This window comes from Brassica napus, unplaced genomic scaffold (genome assembly GCF_020379485.1).
Source record: "Brassica napus cultivar Da-Ae unplaced genomic scaffold, Da-Ae ScsIHWf_118;HRSCAF=206, whole genome shotgun sequence".
Classification (NCBI taxonomy): domain Eukaryota; kingdom Viridiplantae; phylum Streptophyta; class Magnoliopsida; order Brassicales; family Brassicaceae; genus Brassica; species Brassica napus.
This window is the reverse complement of record NW_026014610.1, coordinates 23,260-41,063: the sequence shown is the minus strand read 5'-3', so window position 1 is coordinate 41,063 and position 17,804 is coordinate 23,260. Positions and strand designations below refer to the sequence as shown.

Genomic DNA, 17,804 nt, shown 5'->3' with positions numbered 1-17,804 from the left:
TGGAGGCTGAGATTTAAAAATGGTGGTTGCTGTACTCCTTGCCCTCCCAACAAACTCCTGGACCCTGACGGTGCTCCGGAGGCTGAGTAGGCCTGAGCTTTCTATCGTGCATCGTGGGATATTATCAAACAAGACTTTGTCACAGCAGTTCAGTCTTTCTTCATGTACGGATTTCTGCCTCGAGGAGTCAATACGACAATTCTGACGCTCATTCCTAAACATGGAGATGCAAAAGAGATAAAGGACTACAGGCCTATCAGCTGTTGCAATATCTTGTACAAAGTGATTTCAAAGATTCTCGCAACAGGCTCAAAGTGTTGCTTCCAAAGCTGATTGAACCTACTCAATGTGCGTTTGTTAAAGGTCGGCTGCTTCTTGAGAATGTCCTTTTAGCTACTGAACTTGTCAAAGACTACCACAAACAGTCAATCCAGCCTCGAAGTGTTCTCAACCTGGATATATCGAAGGCTTTTGACTCAGTAAACTGGTCTTTCATTACAAATACTCTTCGCACTATGGGCATTCCGGATATGTTGGTACACTGGATCCACACATGTCTTTCCACAGCTGCTTTCTCTGTTTCGGTTAATGGTGAATTGGAAGGTTTCTTCGGAAGTGAACGCGGCCTGCGACAAGGATGTTCTCTATCTCCATATCTGTTCGTCATTGCCATAAATGTGTTGTCAAGAATGCTTAATAAGGCAGCTCAATCTCACAGTATCGGCTACCACCCCTCGTGCAGCAAGGTAAACTTGACACACTTAAGCTTTGCGGACGATCTAATGATCTTTACTGATGGTGCAGCTGCTTCGCTGAAAGGCGTGTTCGAGGTTCTATCAGAATTCGCGAGTATCTCTGGCTTGCTGATCAATCCAGCTAAATTTTCTATATTCATGGCGGGCCGTATTAGTCAAGACTTTAAGGATGAGGTTCAGCGTCTGGGCATTCCAACAGAATCTCTTCCTGTGAGATATCTCGGTCTCCCACTCACCACAAAGACAATGACCAAAACAGATTACGAACCATTGATTTATCAGATACGCACATGTCTGGTGTCATGGTCTAGTCGCTCTCTCTCATATGCTGGTCGTTTGCAGCTTGTGAAAACAGTCATTGGCAGTATAACTAACTTCTGGTGCTCTGTGTTTCGTCTTCCAAAGAGCTGTCTCAGTACTATTGAAAGCATGTGTGCTGCATTCCTATGGTCTGGATCGCCTAATACGCATACAAAAGCAAAGGTCGCTTGGGATGATGTGTGTAGACCTAAGGATGAGGGAGGTCTAGGCCTTAGCCGTCTCACGGAAATATCACGAGTTTTTGCACTTAGCTTGATATGGCGACTACTCACGAACTCTGGTTCCCTTTGGGTCGCTTGGACGAAGGTTTATCTGCTTCGCTCTCAAAGTTTCTGTGACCTCAGTGATAAGTACGTAGGTTCTTGGATATGGCGAAAACTTTGAAACTCAAGGACAGAGCAGCTTCATTCCTCCGATCAGAGATTGGTAATGGCGAGACCACCTTATTCTGGTTTGATAACTGGCTGAGTGTAGGACGGCTATTAAACATCACGGGTGATTTAGGAACACAAGTCTTAGGTATCCCCCGCTATGCGACGGTCTCGGAAGCGGCTTCTGGTGGACAATGGAACATTCGTCGGTGTCGTGGCTATCACCTACGGGCGATGATGGCCTACATCAACCCTGTTCCAGCTCCGGCGGAGGACGCTGCTGATGATCGTCGTCTATGGCACCACGGGGATGGGGTTTACAAACCGGCATTTTGCAGTAAAGCAACATGGGAGCAACTTAGGACTCACTACCCTAAGATCGCTTGGAGTAAAGTTGTTTGGTTTCAACAAAGCATACCTCGATTTGCTTTCATCACATGGCTGGCGTTTCAGGGTAGACTGTCTACGGGTGCAAGAAGTAGAGCTTGGGGTTGCATTCAACCGTGCCTCCTTTGTGGTGAACCGGATGAGACCCGCGACCACCTATACTTCGCATGCCCTTACTCGTTTACGGTGTGGATTGATCTCGTAGGTTTCATGCTGGGATCTCGAGTGAATCCTGATTGGGCTGTCACCGTCACATCTCTTCTGTCTCCTCGCAGGAAGGAGATCGATACTTGCCTCCTCAAGCTTGCTCTCCAAGCTAGCATTTATAGTATTTGGCGTGAAAGAAACAGTAAGCGTCACAATGGAAATTCCCTCAGCGCTAGCCAAATGGTCAGGTACATTGACAAGACCAATCGGAACAGGATCTCTTCTCTCCGACACAGGAAGCCAGCCTTCTACAGCGACATGATGCAGCGATGGCTTGCTAGGAATACTTAGTACTCTTAGTGCTTTATTCTCTTTAAGACTTGTGTTTCTTTTCATGAAAGCATAAACCTCAGTGGCCTGTATTTTTTTTTTTGTTGATAATCAATTTAAAATTTCAAAAAAAAAAAGACATTTTAAAAAATATTTTCTTCATTAAGTGGCAAAAGACTCGTATACTCTTGTTCTCTATATATATAAAATAAATAATTATTTAAATAATAAAAAAAATTCTATAGAATTATACTTTTCAAATTCAATTTTTTTTTATAAATTTGTTTTTGAATTTGTTTTTTCAAAATTAATTTTTGAAAATCAAAAATTATTTTTGAGGCTATTTTTTATAATTTTTTTTTATATTTTTGATTATTTATTTATATATTTATTAAAATCCTAAATTTCACATTCCAAAAATCCTACCTCATCCCTCAATTCTAAACCATAAGTCTAGATTAGTTAACCCCTAGGTTATAAATATCTTTTATCATTCATTAAAAGTGAGGATAAAAATGGTTAGTGTAAACATGAAAAATAGTATTATGAATGTGGTATTTTTGTTAATTTCCTTATTTTTATTATAATAGTTAGATGAATAGTGAAAATCAGTTGATAAAAATCTTATTTTGTAAGATTTGTAAGATCATTATTGTTGGAAATAAAGAAAAAATTGCATATTTTAAATTTTTTAGTTTGTTTCTCTATCCCGATTGACAAAATTTGCATACTTAGAATCGGACAGATTCTAAGTAATATCAGTTTTTAAATTATAATTATAATTATAATTATAATTTTGAAATATATTTTTAAAGATTGCAACAATTAAAAAAATAGATTTATTAGTATATATTTGTTTTTAGGTTGTAGTTGAATAATTATTTTTAAATAAAATATCACTGAATATATTCTGATTATTGAATATATTCCGTTGTTATTTATAGCTTTCAGATTTGAAATGATAATATATGAATACAATGGTTTACATAATGATTAAAATATTAAAATAACTATGCGGTCTTAATTTATACAAATTTCGTGAGTTGCATAAAAAGATAAATTTATTTCATGTTTCGTTTTTTGCTGTCAATCTTTAAGGTTTCTTTATGATAATAGATTTTGTAAAATTTGTAATTAACTATTATTTTCTAAAATATAGGTGAATGGGATTATAAGTTAAGTGATCTTGTTACATTTAATAGTGATAAAATACATTTAATATATAAAAGATGAAAGTATAGATAACAAATAAAGGATTATTATTTTAAGAAAGTAGATTTTGTTTGATATTCTATTTAAATGTTTTTGTTTTGAAAAAGAGCTTTTTTATTCTATTTAAATGTTATATATTAAAATGACTAATGTAAATTATAAAATAAAACATGTCAAATAACTAATTAAATGGTTCTACGATTACTTCTAAACGGTAAATAAAAAGTATGACTCTAAATTAATAGATTATATATATTTTGTTTTCATTATCTTTCTAATATATTGGTATATTATATCGTTATAGATTTGTAATATTGAAATTTTCTTGTTTTCTTTTGCATATCAAAATAAAGAAAATCATCTCATAGCTTATTTAGGCTGTAGGAACTAAGGGTATGAATGGTGACCAATGAATGACGAAGAATAACACATTCGTTAATGTTGCTTAAAAATATCACCATTCATTAGGAATAAATTTTTCTTTTCATTTTTTACCATTCTTTTTTTGTAGAAAAATAAAGAACAAAACTATTTTTTATGTAATTTGAGATGGAACAACTATATGGAAGATATATGTAAATATAGATAGTTGAGATCCTTATTTGTAATTAGTCTAGACCTAGTACTCTCTTCTAACGTGTATAAGTATTATACAAAGCCTCTAATAAGAATTATCACTTTCCATAATCTATATGGTATCAGAACTGACGCTCATAAACTTAGAAAAAATTTTCTAAGCCGCCATCATGAGTTCTTCATCGAACACCAATGAAGTCATCTCCATCAACAACAACAACAATTCTCTTCTTCATATTAACATGTCTAATGTGTCAAAACTCACAAGCACCAACTATCTCATGTAGAGTTTGCAAGTTCATGCTTTGCTGGATGGCTATGCTCTTGCCAATCATCTCGAAGCCTCTGGTGTTGTCCCACTGCCAACACTAACTGCTGACAATGTCATCTCTGAGAATCCAGAGTTCATTCGATGGACTCATCAAGACAAGCTGATATAGAGCGCTCTTCTTGGAGCCATATCCACCTCGATCCAACCTATCATGTCTCGTATGACAACTGCGTCTCAGATCTGGGAGAAGCTAGCCTCCATCTATGCCAAACCCAGTCGCGGCCACATCAAACAACTCAAGGATCAGCTCAAGTACTACACCAAAGGAAACAAGTCGACCGATGAGTATCTTCAAGGCGCCTTTACCAAACTTGATCAACTTGCAATTCTAGGCAAACAATATGATCATGAAGATCAAGTAGAAGTGATTCTCGGTGGATTACCAGAAGACTACAAGAAGGTTGTGGATCAAATTGAGGGCAAAGATACTCCTCCAAGTATCACTGAGATACACGAACGACTGCTCAACCATGAGGCCAAACTCCTGGCCAACCATGATGCTCTGCAGTGATCCCTATGTCTGCGAATGCAGTTCAACATCGACAGCAGCAGCACAACTACTCCAACATTCACAACAACAACAGCAAGAGGTACAACAACAACTCATCCAGCGGTGACAACAATTTTCACTACTCACAGCCTCCCCAACGCTATGAGCAACACCAGTCCAAACCCTACTTGGGTAAGTGTCAACTCTGCAACACTCAAGGTCACAGTGCACGCTGCTGTCCTCAGCTCCAGCAGCAACTCCACGCATCAACACCAACAAACCAACAAGCAAGTCCCTTCCGGCCTTGGCAACAACGCGCAAATCTTGTGGTCAATTCGCCATACCTTGCAGTGAACTGGCTACTTGATTCAGGTGCCACTCACCACATCACGTCGGACCTAAACAACCTCTCTCTCCATCAACCTTATCAAGGTGGAGATGATGTTTTCATTGCTGATGGCTCAAGCCTACCGATATTACACACTGGTTCTTCTACTCTCTCAAATCCAACTCGCAATATGTCATTACAAAACATTTTATATGTTCCTGATATTGATAAGAACCTCATATCAGTATACCGTCTATGCAACACTAATGGTGTTTCGGTTGAATTTTCCCCTGCTTCATTTCAGGTGAAGGATCTCAGCACGGGGGTCCCATTACTCAAAGGCAGGACTAAGAATGAGCTATACCAGTGGCCTATTCAACACTCTCATCCAACGGCCATGCTTACCTCATCAAATCCAAAAACATCTTTCTCTTCATGGCATTCTCTGCTCGGCCATCCTTCTTTTTCTATTTTAAACACCATTGTTTCTCAGTTTTCTCTTCCAACTATTGCTTGTTCTTCAAAACATTTGTCTTGTTCTGATTGTTTAATTTATAAAAGCCACAAACAACCTTTCACAAACTCTTCTATTGCTTCTTCTCGGCCTCTTGAATATGTTTTCAGTGATGTGTGGTCTTCTCCTATAACATCCATTGATAACTTCAAGTACTATGTTTTTTTTATTGATCACTACTCGCGGTACACGTGGCTCTATCCACTCAAAAAGAAATTACAAGTCCAAGAAGTGTTCATTGCATACAAAGCACTCGTCGAAAAGAAGTTTCAAACCTCCATCGGAACACTCTTTTCAGACAATGGTGGTGAGTATGTTGCTTAAAAAATCTTTCTAGCAGCACACGGCATCACACATATTACGTCTCCGCCTCATACGCCACAACAAAACGGTGTTTCAGAGAGAAAACATCGGCATATTGTTGAGACTGGCCTCACCTTACTGTCCACGGCATCAATACCAAAAGACTACTGGACGTATGCCTTCTCCACGGCTGTGTACTTGATCAATTGACTTCTCACACCCACGCTCTCTATGAAGTCACCGTATCAAATACTCTTTGGAGAGCCTCCGAATTATGAGAAGTTAAGGGTGTTTGGTTGCTTGTGTTTTCCTTGGTTGAGGCCATACAATAATCACAAGCTTCAAGATAAATCACAGAGGTGTATCTTCCTTGGTTACTCTACTTCTCAGAGTGCCTATTTTTGTCTTGAACCAACTACACAACGCATCTACATGTCGAGACATGTTCACTTTGTGGAATCAGAGTTCCCATACCGCTCAATGAAAACAGCTCCTCAACAAGAGCCAGAGAACACGACAACAGTTCCAGTTCCTATAGCCACACCCCTCACTGCCATACCTCAACGAGTTATGCGACCCTTGTGCAAGACTCTTCACCAGCAACCACCTCCACAGCCTAACACTCAGGTATTGCCTCCTAACTCTGAAACTCCATCTCCTCTACCTCCTTTGGAGCCCACTGCTCCTTCTCAAAACGAATCTCAGCCGATTCAGACTGACCCTTCTTCCCATGAGCCTACTGCTCCACTTCAAAATGAGTCTCAACCCACGACTCAGAACACAAACACATCAAAAATATCCCATAACCAACCAGCCATGTCTTTGCAACCTACTGAACCACAAAATCTAGTCACTGAACCCACTCAAAATGTCCACAGAATGAAAACTAGAGCCAAAAATAACATATCCAAACCTGTTCAGAAACTAACTCTTACAGTTGAGGGAACAAAAGCACTCTCTCTGAACCAACAACCATCAATCAAGCCATGAAGCAGACTGAGTGGCGTGAAGCAGCTATCACTGAGTTTGATGTGCACATTGTGAATCACACTTGGGATCTCGAGCCTCCGGAACCAGACCAACATGTCATCGACTGCAAGTGGCTTTTCACAGCAAAATACTTGTCAAATGGTCAAGTTCGTTGTCGCAAAGGGTGTTTAGTCGCCAAGGGCTATACGCAACGGTATGATGTAGATTACTTTGAAACCTTCAGACCGGTTATCAAGTCTACTACCATCCACTTAGTAATTGAAGTTGCAGTTACACAGTCTTGGCCTATCAAGCAATTGGATGTTAACAATGATTTTCTTCAAGGAGATCTCACTGAAGTTGTGTATATGCGGCAACCGCCTGGCTTCATCGACAAAGATAAGCCCACTCACGTATGTCGCCTTCGCTAACCAATCTATGGTCTCAAGCAAGCTCCGCGTCCTGGTATCTTTCCCTGAGACAACACCTTCTTGCGACAGGCTTCATCAACTACGCTGATGATGCTTCTCTCTTTATTCATCGATATGGACACACAATCACATATGTTCTGGTCTACGTGGACGACATCCTTGTTACAGGAAATAACTCGATGGTCGTTGATAGGGTCCTCAAATCATTTGCTGAAAGATTCTCCATTAAAGACCCTATTGATCTTCACTACTTCCTTGGGATATAAGCCATCTGGACACCACATGTACTTCATCTAATGAAGCAGAAATACATCAACGATTGTTAAACAAGCAGAAAATGGCTGATGCGAAACCAGTTGCCATTCCTCTACCTACTTCACCAAAACTGACTCTCAACGGTGGCACACCTCTACTCGATGTTGCTCCATATCGTTCTCTTGTTGGCAGTCTACAATACTTGGCATTTACGAGACCTGATATATCCTACGCAGTCGCACGTCTCTCTCAATTCATGCATAAACCAACTATGGAGCACTAGCAGGCGGCAAAACGGGTCCTCCGTTATCTCGTAGTCATGGAATATTCTTTCACAAGAACACTCTCACCTTACACGCTTACTCTGATGCAGATTGGGCCGGCGACATGAATGATTACGTCTCTACAAACGCATATATCATTTATCTTGGTCGTAACCCGGTCTTCTGGTCGTCCAAAAAACAGAAAGGAGTTGCACGCTCCTCTACATAAGCTGAATACCGTGCTGTGGCAAATAGAGCTTCTGAGGTAACCTGGCTCTGCTCGTTGCTTTCTGATCTCTGCATCGACATACCCACAACTCCAGTTATATATTGCGACAATGTGGGAGCCACTTATCTGTGTGCCAATCCGGTGTTCCACTCTCGTATGAAACATATTGCACTTGATTATCACTTCACAAGGATTATCACTTCACGAGGAACATGATACAAGCTGGCCAGCTCCGTGTTACACATGTCTCTACGCGAGACCAACTCGCTGATGCTTTGACGAAGCCACTTCCGCGGAACCACTTTCAGCAACCTTGCAACAAGATTGGAGTGCACGTGTTTCATTCATCTTGAGGAGGTGTATTAAAAATATATGTAAATATAGATAGTTGAGATCCTTATTTGTAATTAGTCTAGATCTAGTACTCTCTTCTAACGCGTATAAGTATTGTACAAAGCCTCTAATAAGAATTATCAATTTCTATAATCTATAAACTATTCCTTTTCATTACTTTAATTTTATCTCTTTACGTTCTTTGGAATTTGTGTGAGACTTTGGAATTTTATATTACGATAAGTAATCGAGCCTTTATTGAGTTCGTGCGTCGCTAGCTCCGGAGTATAAGGAACCGAAAGTCAACGGCCAAACAGTTAAGATATGGTCAATTGTCGTACTCGAATTTTCAACAATGCAACTTTTGTTTTAATAGAATAACTAGATCTTGACCCGCGCTACAAAGCGCGGGTATATTGTTTGTTTTGTTTTTTCGGTATATTTTTTATATATAGCTTAAAATGAATATCACCCTCTTCCTGGTTGAACAAAAAAAAAGAATATCACCCGTTCCACATTCATAAAATCAGTTAAATGTAAAAAGTAGTTAAATGAAATAGGTACGTGTTTTGCTCGTAGGAAGCAACAAACATATCAATATACAATTTAGTTATCAATATTATTTAGTATATGAACTTTAAGATTTTTAAAATAATTTCAATGGGTTATTCGAACCAGAACTAAAATTTAAAAATATCTGAATGAGGCTAAAATATTAAACTCCGAAAACCCAAAATCCGAATTAGATCCTAACCAAATCGGAATGAGTACTCGAACGACCACCCCTAATTTCTATATAAGATATTGTATAGGTTTAGACACATTTATCCAGAACCAAAAAACTAAAACCAAATGTAAACCTAATTCATAAATAATCAAGTGAATCATATATCTCTGGAACCAAAAAATTGAATTGAACGAAACCAAACCGCTAACCAAATAGGTATCCAAAATTTTAAAATGGAATTATATACCTACAAATATTAATTATACTTAATTTTTAAATAGTTAAATATACTAAAAATACTATTTATTAACAAAATTACCCGAATATTTTTATCCATAAATTTAAAATTATCTAAATTATTTGATATTTTTATTCAAACCGTCCGATATTTAAAGCTGGTATAATTATTTATTTATTTGTAAACATAGTTATTGATACTATGAATATAAATGCTATTAATTGTTATTGATAATGTATATACAGAATTGTATCAGGCATGCGAAAATCAAAGCATCTAATAGATGAATTGGTTGCTGTCAATGATTGTAGTCGAATACTTTTTCCATTCAAAGTAATGCATCCCGAAATGATATGAAGTAAAGGGAAGAGGAGGTTATTTTTTTTTCATTTTTTTTCATCGGGAGGTTATAAAATACCAAGGGAAGAAGAGATTATAATATATATATATATACATGTCATGGCAGTTAAATTTTTAAGAAAGTAGGTTATAAATAATTGGACGAAACAAATATCAATCGGTCATACAGGAGTTTTAATAGAATAGATATTTTTAGTAACTATATTAAATATGTAAAGTTGCATAACTATACACTTGCGCCATACACATTTCAGAAATTATTTAAAAATTTATTTCTAAAGTTTTCAACCATTTATATATATATAAATGGTTAATATGGTCTTCACTAACTTGAAGTAAGATCATATTTAATAAAAAAAAAAATTAATCGAACAACCTATTTAAAACCTATTGTAGTAAATGAGTTTATATGAATATTTATTTCAATTAAAATTTCACTTAAACCCTGTTAAACTTTATTTTAACATCACGTGCTTTGTTAATCGATAAACTTAATGTTTGTGTAAAATATTTCAAATTTGATTAAATTAATGTTTGATTGAATAAGTCTCAATTTTTTGGATTGAGATATAAGTTATGTGTACTGTAGTGTGATAATGATTTTTGAAAAATATATTAAAGTTTATTATAGCTAGATATTATGATGTAGTAATCGGTGAAAATAGTACTCTCTCCGTTCCTAAAAGTTCTATATTCTAAATAAAAAAATATTTCAAAAAAATACATATTCTATATTTTCAATGCAATTTTTTCAACTAATAATGAGAAATTAAAAACATTAATTGTATTTCTTAAAATCTTATCGGTTTAAAAATATAAGAAATATAAAATTATAAAAAAACTATGCATTTATAGCTAAATTTTAATATGTTTAATAAAAAATGTGAAAATACTAAAACATAGATCTTTTGGGAACGGAAAGAGTATATATTTTCTTTCCCAATATTAGGGGTGAAAATAAAAAGTAAAACTACTATAAGTGTTTTCTTTTGTATTTCTTAACAAATATAAAGTGTATAATTTAATAATTACATTTTATACTTCTTAACCGAGATTATGAGAAACAATCAACATATCATTATAAAAAGATATATCAATGATATAACTGTAAAGATACTCCAACTTACGAAGTGTACAAATAGTTCATGCAGTTATTGAGTTCGATGCCGTTATAAAAATATGGATCGATGCAGTTATATCACTACAGATAATAATATATTCTATTTAATCAGTTCAATGCAGTTACAAAAACATGGATCGTGGCAGTTATTAACATATCAACACAATATTCTATTTAATCAATTCATTGCAGTTATATTTTTAAATTGGACACAACATTTTATCAATTGGTCATGCTGATGTTTTAATAGAATAGATAATTTTCATTATAAGTATTTGGTCATTTTGGAGAAAACCTGTATCCAATTAATCGATCATAATTTTTTTTAAATGTCCCTATAAACTTCGATCTTCAAAATGAAAAATGTTTAATATCCTAACTAATACTTAGGTTTATGGTTCAGTTGTCATTGTTTAAGATTTGCCAAATGTTTCAAAAACAATTTCACATCTATCGACAAAGAAGTTTTTGATATAAATAAAAGTTTAATATTCATTCAAAAAATATCCCAACCAACATTATCTTCTACAACATCTTGTATATATTCTATTATAAAAAGTTACAAAAAAAATCTTGTATATGTTCTATTAAAATAGAATCAATATAAAATCAGTTGCAAGAAAAACAAAAAATAGAATCGATATACAGATTTAACATTTTGTTTACTTCTTGTCATTGAAAATTTAAAATTTGACGGGATGAGGTAGCCCGTTTGGCGAAGAACCTTGGAGGCCAATTGTCATGTTCACGGGTTCGACGCCAGGCGGTGGCGAACTGCCCATCCTGTCACCCACACGGATATGGACCCATGCTTTCGGACCCATTTGAATACCCGGAGAGAGAGTCTATCTGTGGGCTGCACATCCCCTTGGGGATTAGTCTGGGCCCTGGCCTGAGATACCCCCAGGTTAAACAAAAAAAAACAAAATTAAATTTTAATGATAATATTGTTAAATTAATTTTTAGTTAGTTAAATATTTTTTTACTAATTTATACAAAATAATATATATCATTTTCTATTTTAAGGATTTTGTAAAACTTTTACTCTTATGTTTAAGATAAAGCAATAATCTCTATAAATATTACCGACATAATTTTTTGTTATTAGCTATATGTATATGTATATATATATATATATAGGTTTTATCAAAAAGCCCTTTGTCAAAAAAAAAAAAAAGGTTTGATCAACACAGTTGACCAAATTTAGTCCAGAATTTTATATCCGACAAACAATTACTAACTAAATTAAGTTAACTTGTGTATAAGATAATTTCATGACGTTTGTAGGAGTAAACCCTAAAGCAATAGAAATGGTATAACTACAATTAACATAACTAGTTAAAGTGTCCAAGGAACAACTTTTGCTTTTGTTAATATATCCCCAACTTGTTAAAAACTTAACTAAGGACAAATCCCAGTAAAGTGAAACTTGCGCTAGAAAATATGTTTTCTATTTTAAATTAGTTTGGAACTATCTTGAACTTATGGAAATACCTAGATTAAGTCAGGGAGTTGCAGTCTATAGATTGATTTTTCTTTTTTGGATATTCAAATGAGCTTTAATTTGTATGTTTAGTTAAATCAAGATTTTTATTAAAATATTAGTAAAATTAATAAACTCTAAAATATTTAAAACATTTTCTTGATATATAATTTGAATTTAAGTTTATATTGCTGCACATGGCACATGAAAACTAAAATGGGTGAAGTTAAGTTTTGGTTTTGCCCAATGAGATGCATCCCATAGTTATTAGTATACAAAATCTGCCATAATAGATTTTAGAAGACAGTCTCGTCTGTATATTGATTTAAAATCGTTATCTTCAGTTTAAAATTTATTTTAAAAGTGAAATAACCACATGATAGAGTTCATTTTTCAATTTTAATCAATTTTATAGTGGAAATAGAGTAGTGGGCAAAAAATAAATGCATTACTAGAGTTTGACATTCGTGCGTGTATTTTCCATTTTATAAATATATAGCGTTAATATTATCATAAACGTTTAAATATAAGATTTATATTTTAATGTTATTTATTGTGTAGCTCTATCATCTTATTTTTTAGGTTTCTTATTCGACATTACTAATATATAGTGATCGATTTTATAATTTTAGTTTGTTATTAATTGTTACTGCAAAAATATATTTTTAAAATTTATTTAGTTACTAGGTGATTATCTCGTGCTCATGCACAGGTATAAATATTTCTAAAGTAAATATACTATAATAATTGATTGCCATTTACTTTTAATCTTACATTAATTTATAATTTGTATGTATCATTTATATTAATAATATCTATTACTTTAATTATACATATGATTTTATATATATTATATCTAATCAATTTTGTTGTTTTTAAAGTTAATATAGTTTTCATTTGAGTAAGTTGGATTGCATCTCTCAATTCAACTATAATATTTTTTATTCTATATATTAAAATTTTGATTAATTTCTATTTGCATTTAGGTGGTTGTTGTCTTATATATGTAAATATATTTTATGAAGATTATGTATAACTTAAGATATATTGTGCTTAGATAAGAAAATAAACTAAAGTGTCTGATACCAAATTACATAAATTAATATAACGATAATATTCTGAAGTTTCATGCATATATATAAATTTTACAAAAGAACTAAATTGTAACAGTTAGTTAACATTTTATTTTCATTTTTAATATGTTTTGAGTTGTCATATGATTTATATTTATAAAATAAATTACTATTCTTATAAAATTATATATTTTTATCTTAGTTAAATTTATGATTTTAGATATAAGTTGGATTAGTCGAGTCACTCATGTTGTGAGTATATTGAGTTACAAACTATTTTTAGTCAATTAAACATATATCAATTTATGTTACTTTATTATTTTATGTAATCATCTAAGAAAATAGATAGATATGTAAAAATATTTCTATTACTTTTAATTTTTTTGTATTACTTCTAATATCAAGATTATCTGTGTAAATTATTTTTAATGAAATCACATTATATACAAATTTATTTTTCCCATCTAAGAAAATATAGATATAAAGAAAATATTTTATTACTTCTAAAATATATTTTATATTATTTAAAAATATTTTTTTTAAGTAATATTATTTTGTGAACTTTTCCTTTTTTATGTAATCGTATTATATATACATATATTTTCGTTTTTCAATTCGTTTTTTTACTTTATATTATTTAAAAATATTTTTTAAAAGTAATATTATTTTGTGAGCTTTTCCTTTTTTAAGTAATCATATTATATATACATATATTTTGGTTTTTTAATTCTTTTTTTTACTTTATAAAAATTCTCCTTGTTTAATATATGTATATATTTTTGGAAAATTTTAAAAAGGAAACTAAGTAAAAAGTAAATAATAGTATTTTAAATGTAATAATTTAATTCATAAAGGGTATCAATGTAATCAGCCATCGTGAGAGTTAACGTGAGAGCAACACATAGGAAACTGACTTCTCAAATAATATTAAAGAGATATTATAAAACTGACATCTCAAATAATAAATACATTGTTTTATTTAAATAATATAGCTAATTTTTATACTTAGTAGAATCTTTCATACTATTTTAGTAAATTTTAACAATAAAATATATTTTTGGATGTTATGGTATTAAGTTTTCTTATTTTCTGTTATTAATTTCAAAATATAATATTATTTATTATTCTTACAACATAATTGTTTTTGTATTGCCTTTCAAAAAATAATACTTTAGCATCTATGAGTTTATCTTTCGTAAAATTTGAATATTATCATTTTTTGGAATATTTATTTTTAAAATTTCATATATTTGGTCAAAAGAAATTTAAAAAATTACATAACTATTTATAAGTTTGGAAGATTATATGAATTTTTATGTAATTTTACTAAACTAATTCATTTTTTTAATATATTTTTTCGTAATATTTTTATAGTTTTAAAAGGGTATTATTATAATTAAAACATAAGTTGAATTTATAGTTAACTTTTTTTTTTAATTAATATATTTAATAAAATATTAAAATTTCAAAGTTTCTAACAATATATCTTGTAAATAATACATAAACTAAAGGTTACTTATATACTATCATATTTTTTATATAATAATTTTGGATAATATATTGTTGTGAGTTTCAAAATAAGTAAAAATATAATATATAGTTGTAGATATAAAAGTTTAAAATATGTTCATAATTTTACTTTGTATAAAAAAATGGGAAAGTGTCACATATACCACATTCATATTACCACTTTTTATGTTTACACTAACCATTTTTACTCTAACATTAAATGAAGGTAAAAGACATTTATACCCATGTGGTTAACTAATTTAGACATAGGATCTAAAATTGAGGGTTGAGTAGAGTTTTTGGAATGTGAAATTTAGGATTCTAATAAATATATAAATAAATACTTAAAAAATATTTTTAAAAAATAAAAGTAGTTTCAAATGTAATTTTTGATTTTCAAAAATAAATTTTGAAAAACAAAAATTTGAGTAAAAAAATCCAAAAAAAGATTTTTATAAAAAAGTTCGAATTTGAAAAAAGGTATAATTCGAAAACATAAAAAAATATTTTTTTTATATTTTTATTTAAATAATTATTTATTATATATATAGAAAAAAATGGTATAAAAGTCTTTTGTCACTTAACGAAGAAGGTACTTTTGAAAATGTTCATTTAGTGGTGGTAAAGATGAATAATGGTAACATGAAAGTGGTAAATATGAAATTCTCCCTAAAAATATTACATAGTTTACGAATTCTAACCCGTTTTAACGGTGAATGATAAATATTTATTTAAATAAAATTATTTTTTCAATAAAATAGGTTAATTTATCAATTTGATTTTATCATTTTTAATGTATATATTACTTCTATTTTAATATAATATAATATAGACTGTAACTATAAACTTTATACATAATTTCATTTATTTTTTATTTTTATAAATTAACATTAGTTTGTAGTAATATTATATTACTAATTACAAAATTAACTAATGCATTGTTTTATAAAAAAATTTAAAACTTTTAGTAGGATTTAGTTAGATTTTTTAACATATTTGGTTATAAATAAAAACATAGTTCAATTTTATAGTTGAAAATTATTATTAATATTCTTATTGATTATTAAAATGTTTAAAAATGTTATATATTTGATTGATTAATATGAATAATCAAATATGACTTGTTAACCGCTGGTAAAAATAATGATTCTATTTGAACAAAATAGATTCTAAGTATAGAGTAATAGCATCTTCAACCTCACTATATTTTTATTCCAAAATTGAGTTTGAAATGAAATCTTATCCAATCATATTCTATTTTCATTTTTTTTTTACAGCAAACATTTACAGATTCATGTAAACTCTATAAACCAAGGTGGTAAATCTGCATCCATGTGCACGACAAAAGACGGTTGTTTCCGAGCACTACGTGCCAAGCTATCCGCCCTTGTGTTCTCCGTCCTAGGAACATGAACGATATCTGAGTTGACAAAACTTTGTCGCAAAAGCTTAATATCTTCCAGGTAGCTTTCAAATGCTGGTCATTCCTCTGGTTCCGAAACCATCTTCACCAATTGAGAACAATCTGTTGCAAACGTAACCTGAAACTGCCATAAATTTCGCATACATTCCATTGCCCAATTTAATGTCTCCATCGCCGAATGAAGAGGTGAGAGACATGCCCTTACATTCTTTGCCACCCAATAAGCCATCAAACCCTGGTAACGTACTGAGCCATCCTTGTCCTGAAAATAGGTCCTTATCTTTCCAAGAACCGTCTGTGAAACACCATCTTCCTGTGGTCCCTAAATTAGGCCTTACCTGTACTTCTTGTGCCAACCTATGATTATTAATAACCTGTGCCTCAGCCCACAGTGTTGATTCAACTTCTGCCAGTCGAAGCGTTTCCCTTGGGTCAATGTCAAGGTTACTGAACACTTTGTTGTTCCGGCCGTTCCAAATATACCATAATAACCATGCAAACTGATGACCCTCCATTTTTGGGTTAACTCTCCAAAATAGATGGTCCATATTAGCAAAAAGAGAGCCAATTGGGAAAAGGTTTGGATTTGATGGGATCTTAGATAGTGCCCACACTTGACGTGCTGGAGGACATTCGAAGAACACATGGTTTATTGATTCTTTCGGGTCTCCACACCTAGCACAGCAGGTATCTCCTTGTATCCCTCTCGCTTTCAGGTTTATCGTTACCGCTATACAACTGGACAACAACTGCCATAAAAAATACTTTAGCTTCGGGGGACACCTCACTTTCCAGCAGAATGCTTTGAGGATATCTACATTGGGACCATAAAATTCAGGTGGTTTCTCATTATCAGGATAAATCTTTTCTACCTGATACCCTGATTGTACCGTATATTTTCCGTTCTTGGTAAAGTGCCATCTATTTCTATCTGCCAACTAATTTCTACTCAATGGTATACTCTCTATTATTTTTGCATCTTGTGGATCAACCAAATTCCTAATTAGAGTAAAATGAGTTTACTTTAAAAATAGAGTAATATATTTTTTTTTATTACTCTATTTTCACTTAGAAATAGAGTAAAATTAGAGTACAATCCACTCCATTATAGAGTTATTCAAAAAAGAGTAATACATACTGAAGATGCTCTATACCTATTTTCACTTCATTATAAAATAAAAAATGGAATAGGATTAAAGAATATTTTACTTCAAACTTCATTTTGGATTGAAAAATGAATTGGATTAATTGAAAATGCTCTTAGTAAACAACTATGTCCAAATAAATAACAATTCCTAATTATACATATATATGTATTTGCCAAAA

At 32.1% G+C, this 17,804-nt stretch overlaps 1 protein-coding gene across 1 annotated transcript; it reads left to right on the top strand.

The window, feature by feature from the left end:
• The first annotated feature begins 19 nt into the window (after positions 1-19).
• LOC125596330 lies at positions 20-2,332 on the top strand. Its single transcript, XM_048771512.1, has 3 exons — positions 20-164; positions 295-1,434; positions 1,551-2,332. Exons 1-3 carry the CDS (start codon positions 20-22, stop codon positions 2,330-2,332), a joined length of 2,067 nt encoding a protein of 688 aa, XP_048627469.1.
• Positions 2,333-17,804: the final 15,472 nt, after the last annotated feature.